General features: G+C 40.1%; 2 protein-coding genes across 5 annotated transcripts in view; one reads left to right on the plus strand and one right to left on the minus strand.

Annotated features, from left to right (window-relative positions):
* The window catches only part of VPS35 (VPS35 retromer complex component), a 28,484-nt gene extending 24,665 nt beyond the window's left edge, over window positions 1-3,819 (minus strand). The window contains exon 1 of the mRNA XM_061387080.1: window positions 3,714-3,819. Within this exon, the coding sequence (XP_061243064.1) occupies window positions 3,714-3,716 (3 nt within the window). The 5' untranslated portion in view covers window positions 3,717-3,819. The remainder of the gene's footprint in view (window positions 1-3,713) is intronic.
* Window positions 3,820-3,966: 147 nt separating this feature from the next.
* ORC6 (origin recognition complex subunit 6) lies at window positions 3,967-15,576 on the plus strand. 4 transcript variants are annotated; one of them, XM_061387081.1, is made up of 7 exons: window positions 3,967-4,335; window positions 5,560-5,689; window positions 7,188-7,351; window positions 7,570-7,659; window positions 8,914-9,026; window positions 9,493-9,561; window positions 11,926-15,576. In XM_061387081.1, the coding sequence occupies exons 1-7, from the start codon at window positions 4,271-4,273 to the stop codon at window positions 12,051-12,053; spliced, it is 759 nt and encodes a 252-aa protein (XP_061243065.1). In that variant the 5' UTR covers window positions 3,967-4,270; the 3' UTR covers window positions 12,054-15,576. The 4 variants fall into 4 exon arrangements, with proteins under 4 accessions (XP_061243065.1, XP_061243066.1, XP_061243067.1 ...); XM_061387082.1 differs by having other exon boundaries at window positions 3,968-4,335; window positions 5,266-5,689; XM_061387083.1 differs by having other exon boundaries at window positions 4,247-4,335; window positions 5,419-5,689.
* Window positions 15,577-22,379: the final 6,803 nt, after the last annotated feature.

The following is a 22,379-nucleotide window of genomic DNA, read 5'->3' on the forward strand; positions in this document are numbered from 1 at the left end:
CTTCATGGGAAATAGATGGGGAAACAGTGGAAACAGTGTCAGACTTTATTTTTTTGGGCTCCAAGATCACTGCAGATGGTGACTGCAGCCATGAAATTAAAAGACGCTTACTCCTTGGAAGGAAAGTTATGTCCAACCTAGATAGCATATTCAAAAGCAGAGACATTACTTTGCCAACAAAGGTCCATCTAGTCAAGGCTATGGTTTTTCCAGTGGTCATGTGTGGATGTGAGAGTTGGACTGTGAAGAAGGCTGAGTGCCGAAGAATTGATGGTTTTAAACTGTGGTGTTGGAGAAGACTCTTGAGAGTCCCTTGGACTGCAAGGAGATCCAACCAGTCCATTCTGAAGGAGATCAGCCCTGGAATTTCTTTGGAAGGAATGATGCTAAAGCTGAAACTCCAGTACTTTGGCCACCTCATGCGAAGAGTTGACTCATTGGAAAAGACCTTGATGCTGGGAGGGATTGTGGGCAGGAGGAGAAGGGGACGACAGAGGATGAGATGGCTGGATGGCATCACTGACTTGATGGACGTGAGTCTGAGTGAACTCCGGGAGTTGGTGATGGACAGGGAGGCCTGGCGTGCTGAGATTCACAGGGTCGCAAAGAGTCGGACACGACTGAGCGACTGAACTGAACTGAACTGAACTACCTTTTGGCTACTGTGTATAATTACATGGCAAATAACAGTGTGGTTATAAAAAGGCTGGGTTCATGCTCAGTCTCTAAATCATGTCCAATTCTTTGCAATCCCATGGACTGTAGTCCCCCTGGCTCCTCTGTCCATGGGATTCTCCAGGCAAGAATACTGGAGTGGGTTGCTATTTCCTTCTCCAGGGGATCTTCCCAACTCAGGGAGCGAACCCAAACACGGGTTCTGCATTGTGTCTCCTGCATTGGCAGGTGGATTCTTTATCCTGAGCCATCTGGGAAGGCCTATAAACAGATTTCAAACGATTCAAAAATATTTGTATAGAATTGACTAGACTCAGTAATCTGTAAGCCAATTAGCAAATTTTTTCTATTTTGTACCAACTGGGTTTAAAATTAATAGAAAAGTATATATACAAAATGTAGAAAATAAAGAGATAAAGCTATAATGAATAAATGTACTTTTACATATTACTTGTAAGACAATGCAGCTGGCTATTCTAAAGGAACACCTAGATGCCCTTCCTGCCAAGTATGGAACTGAACAAGTCAGTTTAACATGAACACGATTTCACTATACACAAATTAGGTAACCAATGACCCCTCACTCATAAAAGTCATTTACAAATGACTCTGTACATAGCAGTTATATATATCAGAGAAAAATGGAAACACTAGAGTCAAGATCAAATTAACATTTGTGATTAGGCCTCTTTTACCCCACACATTCAAGCCAAATAGCCCTCACAAGTCTACAGTTAAAAGGTGCAGAGAAAACAAAGGTCACTATGAACATATCACTTATAAAACTAGTTCCAATTCAAACAATGTGCTTTCATTTCCTCTTGCAGCAAACAAGGATAACAGAAATACTTGTATCATTGTTATGAGTAATAAAGTGAAATGACACCGATAAAGCTTGAAAATTACTTAGCAGTTAGTATAAGCTATCCACCTAAGTGTTCCCATCATTATTATATTCCCCATAGATACCAGCAATTATCTACAACCATCCTAGAGACTTGTTGATCTCTCCACTCACATAGATGTTTTCAAGATAGATGTAATCAAACAATGCAATGTTAATCAACTATAAAATGAAAATAACACCTCTCACAAAGATACAGAATTTCATTATGTTAATGAAAACACTATTTTTAAAATGACGGTAAGACACAAAATAGCAACTGAAGTAGGGAGAACTAAGCACGATGAAAGGATGGGAACATCCAAACATGTATTTTAACACCAGCATCTCCAATTTCATTTACCAATAAATTTCCCCAGGAATCCTATGATGGCACACACCATGACCGTTTACTTCCCCCAGCTTTATCTACTAGCAATACACATTCTTCTCCACCTAGAAAATTCCTACTCACTGTCCTCAGAATCTCAGTTCACATGTTACTTCCTGTAATCTTTCCCATACTCCCCAGAACCTTCTCTCCTTTCGTGGCCCCACAGCACTGAACTGACGGACTGTCCTCAGTACTCAGACTGTACTGCATTAAGTTCCGTAAACATGTCTTCTGCTAGACTCTTAAGTTCTTTGAAAGCATGGGCTACGTTTTCAGTGTCCAGCACAGTGCATGACATAAGACACACAAGATGCATGATAAATTGAACTGAATCCTAGATTTTAGAATTGGGAAGGGCCAAAAAAAAGAACATTTATTTTCAGACGCAAAAAGGAGACTCAAAGAAGAATGAGTGACTTGCCCAAGTCACAGAGACGGTGGTTGTGACAAGACTACTACTGCAGTTTTCTTTCCCAGTCAAATTCGTGAGGACAGTACAGGGTGTCTCCCTCACTGTTTCAAACTGGTTCCTCACGCACAGAACGGGGATATACAAGAGATCCTCAAGTAGCTGCTTTTCTATTACAAACACTATAAATGGCAATCCATAAATGTTGAGAAACAAACGCCAGTTTAATTTTTGCACCATTCTTATATCAATTCCCAAATAAGAATTCAGAGAAATAAGCAGAATCACCTCGTACAGCATCATATTATATGCAAGCAATATATGTCAAACATTTTGCTTTTTGGCATTAGTGCATTTAAACCGAAGCCTGTTTCCAGGCTTACAGGTTTTGACAAGCCTGTCTACACAAACTGAATAGTGAGATAACTAAAACGGATACTGTACACCAACATGCAAAAACATTATTTATACAGTACAGGCTATGTCAAACGCTAATAAAATGCAAGTGACAACTTGCCTTTGGGGAAACGAGACACAAGGATTCACATTTTGAGGAAGTTCAAGTTCACCAGCCAACAGCTACACCACGATTTGCTGCCAGCATGGAGAGGCGCTAAGGAGAATGCCTACTTCCAGTAAGTAAAAGACCTGGATTTTATCAATGGGGAAGTCAGTAAAAGAGCCAGGGCGCCCAAAGAACAAATGTTAAAGGAAACAAGCAGTCTCTTTTTTGTCTCTCAGAATTAATGGATATCAGATAGTATGAGTCCTTCCAGGAAATTCACCTAAGCCAGTCCCTAGAATTCTCTGACACACACTGCAATCTAAGAGGCCTATGAGGCTAAAAAAGGCCCGGGCACTATTAAGGACCCTCCAGAAGGTATTTCTTGCAGAAGAAAGGGACACGAAAGCACTACCAGGCACAAAGGTGGAACCGTCAGCAAGGGAGCAGCCTTTGGGCGGGTCCCAACGCCACCTCTGAGCCTCAGGCCCTCCGTACGCCCCCGTTCCAGCCAGACGCCCAGACCCAGCACTAGAGATCCCCTCAAGGCGGGGCAGAGGCCAACTCCACTCAGAGGGCTCGCAGGCCCTTACTGACTCTCAGAGCTACGGAGCGAATACACCCCCTCAAAGAGCAACGGCCATGGCCAGGCGCCGCCGCGCCCCCGATCCCGTATCGGCCCGCCTGCGGCCTTCCCCGGCCTGTCCCCCAACCCGTAGGCCAAGCATGGCTGGTATTAGCCCCGACCCAGCTGCTGGGCCCCGACTCCGCCTGCACGGTTCCAAACGATGGGAGCAAGCAGTGGCTGGGAAAAGGGTCAGCCCGGGGCCCGCCGCCCCTCGGCACTCACCATGGCGACTCCCCTAAGCCTGCAGCGAGAAGCACCCACCCCGCGCGGAGCCTCCCGCGGTCAGGTGACTCTGCGGCCCCTCCAAGCCCCGCCCCCTCTAGCTCCGCCTTCGGACCCAGCAGACGGCTCCTCGATTGGTCCCCCAACTCCCGCGTATTTATTGGTCCCTGTCACTTCACGGTGGACTGACGGACCTAGGCGCCAGCCAATCTCTCCACAGTGTGTGAGAGGGCGGGGCAGTGCGGAGTAGCGGGGAAGCTCTCGGCGGCAGGAAGGGGCACCCGGAGAGAAAGGCAGTGTTACAGTCTCTCTAGAAGGGAGAAATGGAATGAGTGGGAACTACCCCCGCACATTCACTTTTTGCCTTGACGTGTGTACTCGCAGCGCGCACGCGCAGAAGGATGGCCAGGATTGGTTTGCGGGGCAGCCGTAACTTCTAGTCCCAACCAATCCAGATGCAGCGGTGGAGGGGGGCAGCCCAGCCGTAACTGGCGAGCACAGCGTCTGTGCGCGGGTTTCGTTTGGTCTCAGCTGTGGGTGTCGTCCTAGTCCGCGCCATGGAGTCTGGTCTGATTAGGCGTTTAGCCCCGCGCCTGGGCATCGCCGAGCAGGAGGTGCTGAGGTGAGTCAGGCTGCGCACGCCCCAGTAGCCCTGCGCCCTCCTCAAATGGGGCCCCATGCTTTTCCCGCGCAAGGCAGGATTTAGGCTCTACATCAAGAAAATCCTACCGGCAATAGGCTCTGTGAGCGGGCCGGAGGGGCGAGGGGCCCCTGGGACCAGCTAGCACTGTGAGATGCACGGTGGTGGAAAAGGGAGAGAGGCGGAGAACTTGGGTCGTTTCCCTGAAACTTACTGAGAGTGCGTTTACGGCAGAGGCAGATGGGATACAGACCCCAAGGAGGGCAGTATCTGGTGGCCACGACAGGCGGGAAACGAAATAGGATGGGTGTGCGGAGCCGCCGCGGGTGGGGCGGAGCGCGGCCTGTGCCTGCTTTTAATTTAAACAAACAAAAAAACTTTCCAGAAAGCCTCGGAGGGGTTGCTGTTTGCGCTGACTCGATTGATAGAAGCTGCCAGCCACGGCAAGATGTGGGAAGAGGGCCCAAGCTGGCGCAGCAAACTGTACAAAAGCCCGGAGATGGGAAGGGCCTTTGCAAGATCCAGGGTTAGAAATAAAGTATTTCTAAATACTTTAAACTGTGGAGTGCAGGACTTAACTCTGGAAGGCAGGGCTAGGCCGGGTGTCTGGGCTATGGATTAGTTGAGGGAAGGGAAGGAGCACTTCTTAAAAGACAGGAAGTATGGCCTTCTGCACTCTTAATCATTTGGAACAGTGGTTCTCAAAGTGTAGTCCCTGGACCAGCAGCGTCAATATTTTCTTGTCACTTGGTAGAAATGCACATTCTTGGGCCCCACTCTAGACCTACCGATCAGAAACTTGGGGCTTGTTTTCACACGCTCCAAGGTGACTGTCGTGTACAGTAAAGTTTGAGAACCACTGATTTAAAGGAAGAGGAACCCTGGTCTCACCTGCCTGCCTCTGTCTTGTAGTTCATGCTTGTTCCAGTAATGGAAGGCTGAAAGAAGGGTTGGCCTTTTTTGGAGGATTTCAAGAAGTTAATTCTTCCTGAAAGGATTGGAGCACAGTGATGTTTGGAGTCAGGGGGTTTGTTCTGACTTGTAGAACCCTGTCCTCTCTCAAAGGATGTGAGTTCATTCCCAGCCCCAAATCAACGTGCATAAGAGTTAGGGTCAGAATGAAGTCCACCAGGCTGAATTTATTGCTTACCGAAGTACTGGGCAACCTTCTGAAAAAGAAAGAGTTTTAGTGAATGTGTTGCTCAGGAAAGCGGAGGAGTACTTGCGACTGTCCCGTGTGAAGTGTGTTGGCCTGTCTGCACGAACCACAGAAACCAGCAATGCAGTCATGTGCCTGGACCTTGCAGCTTCCTGCATGAAGTGCCCCTTGGACAGGGTAAGTAGGTCCCACTGAATGTCTGAATTATCTGGTGTGGCACTGAAGTTTAATCATATGTTTTCATCTCTGGTTATACTAGCCCCTTTCACAACTCTGTTATAGGATTTTCATCTAGAATATGTTATTCTAGATGAAGTTTAGAACCATTTTGAAAAGTTGGAGAAAAAAACTTTTTTGCAACGATCTCTTTACTACGTACTTTCCCTGAGCACTTCTTTCCTTATACAAACCCATCTATCAAATTGCCACTAGCATCATCCTCCTAAATCACATACTTTAAAACCACTGTATTATTTTTTTTCCAGTGTCACAGTGGTTGAGAGCCAAGCTATGACAAGACTCACATGTTGAGACCAGATCTCAGCACCACCAGTTACTAGTTCTATGTCTCTTGTTTCCTCATCTATCAAGTGGGATAAGAGGTATCCATTTCACTGGATAATTGTAAGGAAGAAACACAATGTACTATATGTAGCACTCTTAACACAGTGCCTATCACATAATGCTACACTGATAAAATGGTGGCATTGTAAACACCATTGGCTTCCAGTGGGTTGGCTCCCCATTACCATCAAACTCTCCAGCCTCTCTTGATCCCTGCTAACCTCAAGCTACAGTATTCACTTAACAGACCATGCACCTTAATGACTGACTTTGTAAATGCACTGCTTTTTTTTTTTTTAAACCTGGGATGCTCTTCTAGCAGGCTCCTGTTTGTCTTACAATGACCTCACTTTGCTGTCACGTTTCATTAAGCTTTTCTTCCCCAGGCAGAGTCGGTGTCCCTCAGTTGTTGTCCCTCCTGTTTCTCTCCCAGTCTCTGTCTCCTGTCCCTTTTGCACACACTCACCCTCCCCACGCCATTCCCACTACTTCCCTCCTTCGTTTTTCCGATGGATTACAAATTGGCACCTTTGTTAAAATAAGTAACCATATATACATCTTCTATGTTTTTTAATTCATGGACTTCCCACATGGCACTAGTGGTAAAGAATCCACCTGCCAATGCAGGGCACACAAGAGACACGGGTTCTCTCCCTGGGTTGGGAAGATTCCCTGGAGTAGAAAATGGTACCCCAGTCTAGTATCCTTGCCTGGAAAATTACATGGGCAGAGGAACCTGGCAGTCCATGGACCTGGTTACAGTCCATGGGACCTCAAAGAGTCAGACACAACTGAGCGTGCACACATGCATGCATGCGCGCACACACACTTTTTAGTTCACAGCTCGGCATTGGTAGCGCTATGTTGTATTTTAAATTATCTGCACACACGTGTGACATGACTGCCTTTCTATAGGTATGAGCTTATTGCAAGCAGTAGTTAACTTGCCTGACATGCTTACTGATTTTTGAGTAAATGAAGCTAAACCTTTAGGTAGAGTGACTTGCCACAGAAATAGTTAATTTTGAAAAGTTGAATTATTAAACAAGTGTTAAAGGTATTGATATAGAGCACTTATGATTTTTATGATTCATTTCTTTTCCTTTCAAAGGCTTACTTAATTAAACTTTCTGGCTTGAACAAGAAGATGTATCAGAGTTGTCTTAAATCTTTTGAATGTTTATTGGGCCTGAACTCAAATATTGGAATAAGAGACCTAGCAGTACAGTTTAGCTGCACAGAAGCAGTGAACTTGGCTTCAAAGATACTGCAAAGGTATGAGGCATATAATTAAAACTCAGTACTGATGCATAAAGTGAAAGTATCCAATGTCCTGGTAATTTTCAGTTTAAAAAATAATTAACATGCTGAAGTGACAGAATGTATTTCTTTTACATTTAAAGTGACACATTTATGAGCTCGTATTTGCATTTTCAGTCCCTTTGAAACAATATTTTCTAACAAATAACTCTGTGAACACTGCTTTTACTTAGCTATGAGTCCAGTCTTCCACAAACACAGCAAGTGGATCTTGACTTATCTAGGCCGCTCTTCACCACTGCTGCCCTGCTCTCAGCTTGCAAGTAAGTGTTCCTTTTACCATTCAGGAAAGTCTATAATTTATAAGTAAATTTCTCATTCCCAAAGAATACTTCTAATTAGTTGATTTCAACTCAAAGCATATTTTCCTAAATAACAATAGTGGCCAAGGGACCCGAGTCTCAGTTTATCCCACAACAGATCTGACAGCTAGGAATTAGTGTTGCCCGAAGGCTACTTGCCAATATGTATAAGCTGGGTAATCTGATTTCAGAGTCTGCCTTTTATAAATCATGAAATCTGTCATTAAAATAGCATTTAGTTGTGATTTTTCCAGTCACATTTTTGAAGTATTGATTATAACTCATTTTCAAGTAATTTATAAAACAATTCAGTAATAAATTCTTAATTTGAATTTTGGGGTTATCTATATGTATACTGACTGAAATGTTACCCTGGAAATAATGGTAATTGCTATCTTCATCTAAAGTTGTCTTGTTTTATCTTGCTAGAAAACTCCTCAGAAAACAAAATTAGTTGGCTGGTAGACAATAGGTTTTTTACTGCGGAGAAGGCAATGGCACCCCACTCCAGTACTCCAGTACTCTTGCCTGGAAAATCCCATGGACGGATGGGTTTGGCTCCATTAGCTACAATTAGTGATTAATTGGCCTTAATAGAAAATGCCCTTTAATTCAATAAAACTATATGGAAGGAACATGGCTATTATAGAAAACAGTATGGACAGCCTTACTTTTGAAACCAGGTTTCACTGAGCAAAAAAAGATTCAAATAGGTCTGTTATCTGAAATAAGAAGCTTACTTTGTATTTTTCATTAGTGGTTGTTGTGAATTGTTATTAGGGAGGAAGTTTTTGGAGGTGAGAGTGATTTATATTCTTGTAGTAGCATAAACATAAGCATCTTGTGTTAAAGTGAATTAAATATTTTAACATGCTGTAATTGACACTCAGCAAATTAATATCTGAGATTTACTAGAAAGAGTTCTATGAGGCATGAAGCACTACAGTAGGTGTCTTTCATGTGTCCTGTTTGTTACATAACAGATAACATATATATTTTAATTCTCACAGTACAATGAATAACTAAATAAATAGCTTTAAAAGGTAAGTTTACATGATTTTTAGCTAATGATATGTGTGTGAAGTAAAGGGAAAATTAAACAGTTGGGAGCTCTTCATAAAGCCTGAGTGGAAAGGAAATAAGTTGATAACTGGTTGGCCAAAAAAGATAACAGTACTGATCTTAAGAACAGCAATTTATCAAATTCTTTTGTAGGATTCTAAAGCTAAAGGTGGACAGAAATAAAATGGCAGCCACATCTGGAGTAAAAAAGGCCATATTTGATCGACTCTGTAAACAGTTAGAAAAGATTGGGCAGCAGATCGACAGTGAGTAATTCATTCCATGTTTCAAGAATGTGTCACTTGAAAATGTAAACCTCTGGTAAAAGTTAAATATTTTCAAGCTTGTAAATTAGCTCCTTTCTATTTACTGTAGATGAGATCAATTTTTAGTAAGAAAATTACTGTTTATTTTCAGTAACAAAACTAGTTTGTTTTCAAATAAATAGCTTAATAATTAAAAATAACAATAAATGCTGTAATTCCATAAATTCATGCTTAGGGTGTAGATTCTCCCTTTTGAAGTCTGACAAGAAAAGCCAAAGAAAAGAGAAGGCAAGATAATTTCCCTTCTCCTTATCCTAGTATTTGGCCATTTGCAATATCTAATTTTTATTTCTGATCCAAAATACACCCCAAAACTGAAATTAAAAATAGGAGAAAAGTGAACTCAGATGATATATATATATATATATATATATATATATATTTGTTTGTTTTTTTCCCCCTAAAGGAGAAGCTGGAGATTCAGTTACTCCACCACAGAAGAAAAAGAAGACAGTGATTGAACCTTCAGCAAAGGGTGAGGCATGTTAATACTAGATGAAAATTGAAATTTGTACAACAGGATTAGTGTACAGTGGATTTAATGCAGTGAATGGCCCTTTGCTGCTGTAGCAGCTTGCCTTAACAAGAGTCAGATTCTAATTTGCAGCAACATGGATGGACCTAGAAATATCGTACTAAACAAAATAAGCCAGAGAAAGACAAATACCAATGATATCCCGTATAGATGGAGTCTAAAATATGACACAAATGAATTTGTTTATGAAACAGACAGACTCACAGACACAGAGAACAGACTTGTGGTTGCCAAGGGGAAAGGGGTGCAGGAGAGGGTTGGATTGGGAGTTTGTGACTATCAGATGCAAACTATATATAAAGGATGGATAAACAACAAGGTCCTAATGTATAGCAGGTATAGCAGGGAACTATATTCAGTGTCCTGTGATAAACCATAATGGAAAAGAATGTGGAAAAGTGTATATATGTATGTATGTGTGTGTGTGTAACTGAATCACTTCTTTGTACACCAGAAACTGTCCCAACATTGTAAATCAACTATACTTCATTTAAAAATAAAAGAGTCAGATTTTAGCTAAATCCTGTCAGTTAATCATTGATAATACCAGTTTTCCAAGCAGTAGTTTACACAAGTACTGTGTAATTAAGACTATATCTGATGGCCAATAAACACATGAAAAGATGCTCAATGTCACTAATTATTAGAAGAAAGAAAGTGTTAGTTGCTCCGTTGTGTCCAACTCTGTTTGACCCCAGGGACTGTAGCCTACCAGTCTCCTCTGTCCATGGGATTCTCCAGGCAAGAATACTGGAGTGAGTTGCCATTTCCTCCTCCAGGGGATCTTCTCAACCCAGGGATGGAAGCCAGGTCTCCCACTTTGTAGGCAGATTCTTTACCATCTGAGCCACCAGGGAATCAAAACTTCAATGAGGTATCATCTCCTGCTAGTCAGAATGGCTATCATCGAAAAATCTACAAACAATAAATGGTAGAATGGGTGTGGAGAAAAGGGAACCCTTCTACACTGTTGGGGATGTAAACTGATACAACCATTATGGAGAATAGTATGGCGATTCCTTAAAAAGCTAGGAATAAATCTCCCACATGACCCAGCAGCCCCACTACTGGGCATATACCCTGAGAAAACCATAATTGAAAAAGGCACATGTACCCCAGTGTTCATAGCAGCGTTGTTTACCATAGCTAGGACAGGGAAGCAACTTAGATGTCCATCGACAGATGAATAAAGATGTGTTGTAAAAAAAAACAAAAAAACAAAATAAAGAAGATGTGGTGTGTGTGTGTATATATATATATACACACACACATATATACATACAATGGAATATTACTCAGCCATAAGAAAGAACACATCTGAGTCACTTGTGAGGTGGATGAACCTAGAGCCTGTTATACAGAGTGAAGTAAGTCAGAGAAAAACAAATATAGTATCAGTTCAGTCACTCAGTCATGTCTGACTCTTCGCGACCCCATGGACTGCAGCACGCCAGGCTTCCCTGTCCATCACCAACTCCTGGAGCTTACTCAAACTCAAGTCCATCGAGTTGGTGATGCCATTTTAAAGCATATATGCGGAATCTAGAAATATGATATTGATGAGCCTTGCAGGGAAGGATTGGAGACCCAGATGTAGAGGACACAGTCAGGGAGGGAGAGAGTAGGATGAATGGAGAAAGTAACATCAACATATATACACTATCAGGTGTAAGATGGGTAGCTGGTAAGAAGTTGTGTAGCACAGGAAGCCCGGTCTGGTGTTCTGTGATGACCTGGAGGGATGGGATGCGGGGAGGGGAGGGAGCCTAGGGAAGGGAGGGAATGTATGTATAATTATGACTGATTTGCATTGTTGTATGGCAGAAATCGACACAACACTGTAGAAAGTTTTTTCTTAATATTTAAATTTAAAAAATAGAAGAAAAAGAATACATCTGAAGACAAACTGTTTAGGTTCAAATCCTGCTTTATCACCTACTGGCTGTGCAGTTTTAGGAAAGTGACAATTTCTGTCAATGCCAATTTCCTAGTCTATAAAATATGATTAATGTTAGCACCTGTTTGATAGAATTGTGGTGAAGACTGAATGAGATAATACAATTGAAGTGCTCGGTTCAAGGCTTGATAAATGTTAACTATCATCAAGAAGTCTTGAAGTGCTTGGAGTATAAGGGAGAGTGAAAAACCGACGTGTTAACGTCTGTTTCCATTTTTCATCTTGGTATCTTATTCTCTGTTACCTTAATTAAGATAGACATTTTAAAGTAAATAAGCTCACTTCTTTCTTACTCATTTATAACATAAGGATTTTGAAACATTAAAAAAAATTTTTTTCTCTCGTAGAAATAGAGAATGTAGTAGAGACCCTACCTAAACCGCAAAAAGATGAAGATCTGACACAAGATTATGAAGAATGGAAAAGGAACATTTTGGAAAATGCTGCCAGAGCACAGAAGGCTGCAACACAGTGATTTTAGGCTTCCAGACTAACTTGTTCTGCAAACCAGCAGTGCTTCTGCCACCTCAAGGGAAATGTGAGGACTTTGGAAATTTGTGTAAACTTTTAAAACAAAGATCCTATTCTTAACGGCAAAGAAGCCAGCCTTGGGGCTGAGCAGGATGGCTCTGATAATGGGCAGCAAATTCATTAGATCCGCCACAGTGCCTGGTTGACTCAGCCTTGGCTCCTCACAGGTCTGCACTCTGCAACATGTAATTGAAGCCATTTTCCTTTTTTGTTGTGTTTTGTTTTAAGCAAAAGACAGTCTTCTGCCCTATCCATAATATGAAATTCAGGCTGAATGGAGTCTAAAGATTTTACTTAAGTTTTTGTGTAAATCTCTTGGTTTGAATAAATCCATATATGGTACAATCTTAATAAATATTATTTTTATATGCATTCAAAGTGTACTTATTATCAGTTTGGGAGAATTCTTGTGATGCCAAAAGCTGTCTTCTCTAATGGGAAAAAAGACCCAGGTTGCTGAACTGAACCATACTGCTCCCCAGAGCACAAACTCTTGAATCAGGCTTTCTGGGTTTAAAACCCTGCTTAGCTCTTATCACCTGGGAAACCTTGAACAAGTTAATTAGCTTCTTTATCCTTCATCCAGTTATCCCTATAGCCCAGATGGTAAAGAATCTGCCTGCAATGCAGGTTCGATCCCTGGGTCAGGAAGATCCCCTGGAGAAGGAAATGGTAATCCACTCCAGTATTCTTGCCTGGAGAATCCCACGGACAGAGGAGCCTGGCGGGAGCATTTAGTGCAGCTCCTGGTAAAAGTATTTAGTAAGTATTAAAATATAGAAATACTTGTAGAGGTCTCACATAATTATATATTAACATCATATTAAAAAATTAAGAAACAAACCAGGGTGTGACAACATGGATGGGCCTAGAGAGTGTTAAACTAAGTAAGTCAGAGAAAGAAAAATACCATATGATCTCACATGTGGAATCTAAAAACAAACAGAAACAGACTTGGATAAAGAGAACAAATCGGTGGTTGCCAGAGGGGAGGAGGGTCGAGAGAATGAGTGAAATAGATGAGGGAGATTGAAAGGTACAAACTATGTGTTATAAATAAGTCATGGGGATGTAACGTACAGCATAAGCAGTACGGTCAATAATGTAATCACTGTATGATGACGAATGGTAACTAGACTGGTGTCATTTCATAATGTATAGACATATCGTCACTATATTGTACACCTGAAACTTATATATTGTAAGTCAATTATACTTTAAAAAAGAGAGACCAAGATATATTTTCTTTGCTATCTACATACTGAAAAATATAACCTTACTAAATACTACTTATTTTACAACTTCGGAAAAGGACTGGGAAGATAAGTTGCTAGCAGTTCTAAGGCATTATGCCAGATGTGATTTTAACTAAAATTAAGAACACATGATCTAAGTAAATATTTCCATGAAGAATGCAATAAAGTGATTGCATCTCAATTGTTTAAAGCTATTTAGGATGGTATCAGTAATAATGGTTGTTGCTTTCTATTTGCTATAAATAAGGTATAATACCTGCTACATAGAACAGAAGTAGCTAAAGGAGTGATTTTTCCCCCAGCCCCTTTTAATTCTAAACACTTAGCAAGCTGTTGTGGTTGAAGGCCATAATCAAATGATCCCAAAACAGGTATAATGTCCCACAGCCCTGTGGTAGATGGGAATGAATGTGAGCTTTGGGACCATATGCAGTTATGTTTAAATTCTGACTTTGCCACTGAGAGCCTAAGGAAATTTCACAACCTTACTGAACTTCAGTTTCCTTGTTTAAAAAATAAATGTATTATCTACTTTGTGAGAATTGAAGGTAATGTTTGTAAAGTGTGTGATACTTAGAAGGCATTCACTAAATAGTACTTCTGTTATTACTTTGATCTAAAATGGGTGAGTCTTTTCCTCATTTATTTTAAGAAGGTATGTAATCTGGTTTTGGTGCCAAGATTTAAATTCTAGCTTTGCATCCAAATGAAAGCACACTCATTTAAAAAAAATAAATTGTGGTAAAACACATACGTAGTTTACTATCTTAACAGTTAAGTCAATATAGTCAGCAATGCTGTAGTGCTTCCCCGGTGGCTCAGTGGTGAAGGATCTGCCTGCCAATGCAGGTGATACAGTTTCGATTCCCGGGTGTGGAAGATCCCCTGGAGAAGGAAGGCAGCCCCTTCCAGTATTCTTGCCTGGGAAATCCCATGGACAGAGGAGCATGTTGGACTGCAGTCCACGGGTCACACAAGAGTCAGATGCAATTTAGTGACTAAAAAACAGTAGTGTTTAGTACATTCATGTTATGTGATCTCCAGAACTCTTCACCCCATAAAGCTGACTCTACTCATGAAACCCATTAACAACTCCCATTCCTCCCTCCCTCAGCCTCAGACAACCACCATTCTACCTCTGAATTTGACTGATCTAGCTAGATACTTCATCGAAGTGGAATTATACAGTGTTTTTGTGTGTGTTTTTTTCACTGAGCATAATGTCCTTGAGGTTCCTCCATATTGTGGCATATGTCAGAATTTCTTTCCTTTTTGAGGCTGAATAATTTTCCCTTGTGTGGATATACCACACTGTGTTTATCCAATTATCTGTCAATGAACATGTAGGTTGCTTTCATCTCTTGGCTGTTGTGATAGTGCTGCTATAGACGTGTGTGTGTGTGTGTATATATAGTGTTTCTTGGAGACCCTGCTTTCTATTCTTCTGGGCATTTACCCAGAAGTGACATTGCTAGGTCGTATGATAATTCTATTTAAAAATTTTTGAGGAACCACCATACTGTTTTCCATAGCAACTGCATCATATTACATTCCCACCAACAGTGCGCAAGAGTTCCGATTTCTCCACATGCTTGCCAACACTTATTTTCTGCTTTTTTTTCTTTTTTGGTCAGTGGCCATCCTAAATTGGTATGAGTTGGTATCTCACTGTGGTTTTGATTTGCATTCCCCTGATGATTAGTGAGCACTTTTTCATGAGCTTATTGGCCACTTAGGAAAATGTCTGTTGAAATCCTTGTCTATTTTTTACTATGGATTTTTGTTGCTGTTGAGTTGTTCTTTATATAGTGTAAATATTAAGCCTCTATTTAAAAAATGATTGCAAATATTTTCTCCCGTTCCTAAGGTTGCCTTTTCGCTGTTAATTTCATGAGAGTAAATCTTAGTTCTATTTGTGACCTTTCTTATGCCTTAAAAGCAAATAATGGTAGTTATTTTGATTATCTGGTAGAATAGGATAATCAAACCAAGAATAAGTTCTTGGTTATTTGTTTTGTTTTCTTTTTTTAATTCATTTTTAATTGAAGGATAATTGCTTTACAACTTTGTGTTGGTTTCTGCCATACATCAAAATGAATCACCTTTCAACTATTAGGTTGGTGCAAAAGTAATTGCGTTTTTTTAATTGTTGAAATTTTGCTGTTTGATATTGGAATACATTCTTAAATAAATGTGGTTATGTACACATTATTTTAATGCACATCTCTTGCTTTTTTTTTTTTTTTTGCTAATGACACTACTTGCTGTTTATTTTATGTTTATTTTCAATTATGGAAATGATGTTAGACAAAAAGCAAATTTGAGCAATTTTCTTACCCAAGTTCAAAATGGGTTTTAAAGCAGTGGAGATAACCTGCAACATCAACAACGCATTTGGCCCAGGAACTGCTAAGGAACATACAGTGCAGTGGTGGTTCAAGAAATTTTGCAAAGGAGACGAGAGCCTTGAAGATGAAGAGCATAGTGGCTGGCCATTGGAAGTTGACAATCACCAGTTGACAGCCATCATTGAAGCTGATCCCCTTAGAACTACACAAGAAGTTGCTGAAGAATTCAACACCGACCATTCTATGGTCATTCAGCATTTAAAGCAAATTGGAAAGGTGAAAAAGCTCAATAGGTGGGTGCCTGATGCGCTAACCACAAATAAAAAAAATCATTATTTTGAACTGTCATTTTCTCTTATTCTGTGCAACAATAATGAACCATTTCTCAATTGGATTGTGGCATGCCACAAAAAGTGGATTTTATATGATATCCAGTGACGATCAGCTCAGTGGTTGGACCAAGAAGGAGCTCCAAAGCCAAACTTGCACCAAAAAATGCTCATGGTCACTGATTGGTGGTCTGCTGCCAGTCTGATCCACTACAACTGTTTGAATCCCAGCAAAACCATTACATCTGAGAAGCAGGTCGATGAGATGCACCAAAAACTGCAACACCCGCAGCTGACATTGGTCAACAGAAAGGACCCAATTCTTCTCCACAACAATAGCCCATTGCACATCACACGACCAACACTTCAAAAACTGAACAAGACCGAGAACAAGAGGACAGAGGAGTAGGTGGATATGGAGTACATCTCTCTCCACGGATACATCAGGAGTACACCTTCATACATAGAAGTGCATGCAGACCACCAGCTGAGAGTGGACAGGAGTACCTGACCAGTGGAAAAGAATACATAGAACCACGCAAAACTCGGTAGGATGAAGGAACTAGGGGGAAAAACAGAAGTGTTAGTAGGACTGGACCTGCCCTCAGCAGGTGGGGGAACTAAAGCAGGGGTCCAATCCCCACATCAGGGCAATTGTCTGAGTCAGAAGAGAAACATTTAAGGCTGAGAGTGAAACAGTTGATCTGTGGCCGCCTAAATGGAATGAGAATCAGATAGTCCTTGCCCCAGCCATATATACCCCAGACAGGAACGCTAGTCCCCTGGAAGGTGCAGTGGCTGGGAGCTGGAGTTTACGGATTGTGGTACAATCCCAGGCCGAGGGCTGTTGTTGACTGGATAGAGGGATTGAGGGGATGTGACGGAGGAGATTATGGTGGGAAATGCCGGTGGAGGAAAGCCGGCAGCCATGGAAGCAAGGTGATACTGCTCAGTCATGTGTAGGGGGTGGATCCACCACCATAGCCTCTCTCTCCCCACATTCCAGCATCGGTAGCTGAACAATAGAGAGGCTGGCCCATCAAACGCCTGATGCACTGAACTACAGAGTAGGACCCCAGCCAGGGGGACCCCTCTATGTGCCTGACGTGCTGAACAACAGAGAAGGGCCCCAGGTAAGGGAGCTTTCTAAGTGCCTGAATGGGTAGAGCTATGGAAAAAGACTGGCAAAGAGGCCTTCTGATCGCCAGCTACAAGAGGCTTGAAAAAAGACTCTGATGGCCATAACTCCTATGCTGGAGGCAGTCCACGTGCCTGCACACTTTGTGCCACCAGGGTTCCTGCAAGCCGAGCAGGCACACCACCTTCATGCTCAACTCTCACTGGGGCAGAGCTGCCAAAGGCAAAAAAAGTCTTGTGTCTATGTACACAGGGTCACTTTGGGCATGTCCAACTCTTTGTGACCCTGTAGACTGTGGCCTGCCAGCCTTCCACAAACCACTGAACCAACCTTAGGAGGGCAGAAACCAAAAGGAAGAAAGAAAGAAAGGAAGATAGAATTTCCTCAAGGAAAGAATCCAACTTTCCTTGAAGCCTGGGAAAAGGAGACCTCCAACACAGTAAGTTTAAAAAAAAAGAAAGAAAAGGCAGAGAAATACTACACAAATAAAGGAACGAACTATAAACACAGAAGTCCAAATAAATGAAGAGGAAATAGGCAAACGACCTGAAAAAGAATTCAGAATAATAATAGTAAATAGTAAAGATGATCAAAAATCTTGAAAACAAAATGGAGAAAATGTAAGAATCAACGAACAAAGACCTGAAAGAATTAAAGAATAAACATACAGAGACAAGCAACACAATTACTGAAATTAAAAATACTCTAGAAGGAATCAATAGCAGAATATCTGAAGCAGAAGAATGAATCAGTGAGCTGGAAGATTAAATGGTGGAAATAACTTCTGCAGGGCAGAATAAAGTAAAAAGAATGAAAAAAACTAAGGATAGCCTCAGAGACCTCTGGGACAATATCAAATGCACCAACATTAGAATTATAGGAGTCCCAGAGGAAGAAGAGAAAAAGAAAGGGTATGAGAAAATTTTGAAGAGATTATAGTTGAAAATTTCCCCAACATGGAAAAGAAAATAGTCAATCAAATCCAAGAGGCACAAAGAGTCCCATACAGGATAAACCCATGGAGAAGCACACCAAGACACTTACTGTCAAACAAAGACCAAACACAAAGAATATTAAAAGCAGCAAGAGAGAAGCAAAAAGTAACAGACAAGGAAAATTCTATACGCTTAATAGCTAATCTCTTAGCAGAAAGAGGGAATGCAGGCCAGAAGGGAATGGCAGAATATATTTAAAATACTTAAAGGGAAAAATCTACAACCAAGATTACTCTACCTGGCAAGGATCTCATTCAAAATTGATGGAGAAATAAAAAGCTTTTCAGACAAACAAAAGTTAAGAGAATTCAAACCAAACCAGCTTTACAACAAATGTTAAAGGGACTTATATAGTCAAGAAATACAAGAGAAGAAAAAACATCTACAAAAGTACCCCATACGATTAAGAAAATGGCAACAGGAACATATATATCAATAATTACTTTAAATGTAAATGGATTAAATGCGCTAACCAAAAGACACAGGCTGGCTGAATGGATACAGAAACAAGACCCATTTATATGTGCTGTCTACAAGAAACCCACTTCAGACCTGAAGACACATATAGACTGAAAGTGAGAGGATGGAAAATATATTCCATGCAAATGGAAAGCAAAAGAAAGCTGGAGGAGCAATCTTCATATCAGACAAAATACACCTTAAAGAAGATTACAAGAGATAAGGAAGGACACTACATAATGATCAAGGGATCAATCCGAGAGGAAGCCATAACAATTGTAAATATCTATGTGCACCCACCATAGGAGCACCTCAAAATATAAGACAAACACTAACAGACATAAAAGGAGAAACTGACAGTAACACAGTAAGAGTAGAAGACTTACGCACACCAATGGACAGATCATCAAAACAGAAAATTAATAAGGAAACACAACTTAAATGATACATTAGATGAGCTGGATCTCCTTGATATCTTCAGGACATTCCACCCAAATGCAGAAGAGTACACATTCTTCTCAAGTGCACATGGAACATTCTCCAGGATAGACCACATCTTGGGTCACAAATCAAACCTCAGTAAATTTAAGAAAATTGAAATTGTATCAGGCATCTTCTCCAACCACAATGCTATGAGACTAGCTATCAATTACAAGAAAAAAACTGTAAGAAACACAAATACCTGGAGATTAAACAACACACTTCTAAATAACCAACAGGTTACTGAAGAAAGCAAAAGGGAAATAAAAAAAATTCTAGAAACAAATGACAATGAAAACACAACTCAAAACCTGTGGGATGCAGCAAAAGCAGTTCTAAGAGGGAAGTTTACAGCAATACAACTCTATTTCAAAAAACAAGAAAAACATTGAATAGACAACCTAACTTCACACCTCAAACAACTGGAAAAAGAACAAAAAAGCCCCAAAATTAGTAGAGGGAAAAAAATCATAAAGATCCAAGCAGAAATAGATGAAAAAGAAATGAAAGACACAATAGTAAAGATTAATAAAACTAAAAGATGGTTCTTTGAGAAGATAAACAAAATTGACAAACCTTTAGCCAGACTCATCAAGAACAAAAGAGAGAAGAATCAAATCAACAAAATTGGAAATGAAAAAGGAGAGGTTACATTAGACAATGCAGAAATACAAAGGATTATAAGAGACTATTATGAACAACTATATGGCAATGAAATAGATAACCTGGAAGAAATGAACAGATTCTTAGAAAAGTTCAATCTTCCAAGACTGAACCAGGAAGAAATAGAAATTATGGGCAACACAATTACAAGTACTGAAATTGAAGCTGTGATAAAAAATCTCCCAAAAACCAAAAGCCCAGGACCAGATAACTTCACAGAAGAATTCTATCAAACATTCAGAGAAGATCTAATGTCTATCCTTCTAAAACTCTTTCAAAAAACTGCAGAGGAAGGACACTTCCAAATTCATTCTATGAGGCCATCATCACCCTGATACCAAAACCAGACAAAGACAACACAAAAAAAGAAAACTACAGGCCAATATCACTGATGAACATAGATGTAAAAATCCTCAATGAAATTTTAGCAAACAGAATTCAGCAACACATCAAAGAGCTCATACACCATGATCAAGTTGGGTTTATTCCAGGGATGCAAGGATTCTTCAATATATATAAATCAATCAATGTGATACATCATGTTAACAAATTGAAAGACAAAAATCATATGATAATAGATGCAGAAAAAGCCTTTGACAAAACTCCCAGCACCCATTTATGATTAAAACTCTTCAGAAAAAAAGGGCATAGTAGGAACCTACTTCAACATAGTAAAGGCCATATATGATAAACCTACAGCAAACATTATTCTCAGTGGTGAAAAACTGAAAGCATTCCCCCTAAGATCAGGAACAAGACAAGGATGTCCATGTTCACCACTATTATTCAACCACTTCCACCTCTATAGTTCTGGAAGTCCTAGCTACAGCAATCAGAGAAGAAAAAGAAACAAAAGGACTCCAGATCAGGAAAGAAGTAAAGCTCTCACTGTTTGCAGATGACATGATATTATACATAGAAAGCCCTAAAGATAGTATCAGAAAATTATTAGAGCTAATCAGTGAATTTAGCAAAGTTGCAGGATACAAAATCAATACACAGAAATCACTTGCATTTCTATATACTGACAATGAAAAATCAGAGAAATTAAGGAATCAATCCCATTAATCATTGCAACAAAAAGAATTAAATATCTAGGAATAAACTTATTACCTCAGGAGACAAAAGAACTGTACATAGAAAATTATAAGACACTAATGGAAGAAATCAAAGATGACATAAACAGATGGAGAGATATTCCATGTTCCTGGGTAGGAAGAATCAATATTGTGAAAATAACTATACTACCAAATGCAATCTACAGATTCAATGCTATCCCTGTCAAATTACCAATTGCATTTTTCACAGAACTAGAACAAAAATTTTCATGATCCATATGGAAACACAAAAGACCCCAAATAGCCAAAGCAGTCTTGGGAAAGAAGAATGGAGCTGGAGGAATCAATCTTCCTGACTTCAGATTATACTACAAAGCTACAGTCATCAAGACAGTATGGTACTGGCACAAAATCAGAAACATAGACCAATAGAACAAGATAGAAAGCCCAGGAATAAACTCATGCACGTATGGGTACCTTATTTTTGATGAAGGAGGCAAGAATATACAATGGGGCAAAGACAGCCTTTTCATAAATGGTGCTGGGAAAACTGGACAGCTACATGTAAAAGAATAAAATTAGAACACTTCCTAACACCATACACAAAGATAAACTCAAAATGGATTAAAGATCTAAATGTAAGACCAGAAACTATAAGACTCCTAGAGGAAAATATAGGCAGAACACTCGATGACATAAATCAAGGCAAGATCCTCTATGACCCACCTCCTAGAATAATGGAAATAAAAAGAAAAGTAAACAAGTGGGACCTGATTAAACTTAAAAGCTTTTGCACAGCAAAGAAAACTCTAAGCAAGGTGAAACGACAACCCTCAGATTGGAAGAAAATAATAGCAAATGAAACAACTGACAAAGGATTAATTTCCAAAATATACAAGCAGCTCATACAACTCAACGCCAGAAAAACAAACAACCCAATCCACAAGTGGGAAAAAGACCTGAACAGACATTTCTCCAAAGACATACAGATGGCTAACAAACACATGAAAAGATGCTCAACATTGCTCATTATTAGAGAATGCAAATCAAAACCACAATGAGATATCACCTCACATGGGTAGAATGGCCATCATCAAAATGTCTACAAACATAAATTCTGGAGAAGGTGTAGAGAAAAGGGAACACTCTTTCACTGTTGGTGGGAATGTAAATTGATACAGCCACTATGGAAGATGGTATGGAGATTCCTTAAAAAAACTAGGAATACAATCACCATATAACCTAGCAATCCCACTCCTAGGCATATACCCTAAGGATACCAAGATTGAAAAAGACGCATGAACCCCATTGTTCATTACAGCACTATTTACAATAGCTAGAACATGGAAGCAACCTAGATGTCCATCAACAGATGAATGGATAAAGAAGTTGTGGTACATATACACAATGGAATATTACTCAGCCATAAAAAGGAATGCATTTGAGTCAGTTCTGATGAGTTGGATGAACCTAGAACCTATTATACAGAGTGAAGTAAATCAGAAAGAGAAAGAGAAATATCGTATTCTAACTCATATTTACGG

This window comes from Bos javanicus, chromosome 18 (assembly GCF_032452875.1).
Source record: "Bos javanicus breed banteng chromosome 18, ARS-OSU_banteng_1.0, whole genome shotgun sequence".
In the NCBI taxonomy this organism is placed as follows: Eukaryota; Metazoa; Chordata; class Mammalia; order Artiodactyla; family Bovidae; genus Bos; species Bos javanicus.

Coding starts and splice junctions, on each gene's coding strand:
- ORC6 (XM_061387081.1), top strand. CDS start 4,271: ATGGAGTCTGGTCTGATTAGGCGTTTAGCCCCGCGCCTGGGCATCGCC. Junction 7,352..7,569: donor GCTTCAAAGATACTGCAAAG/GTATGAGGCATA, acceptor GCTTTTACTTAG/CTATGAGTCCAGTCTTCCAC. Junction 9,027..9,492: donor GATTGGGCAGCAGATCGACA/GTGAGTAATTCA, acceptor TTCCCCCTAAAG/GAGAAGCTGGAGATTCAGTT.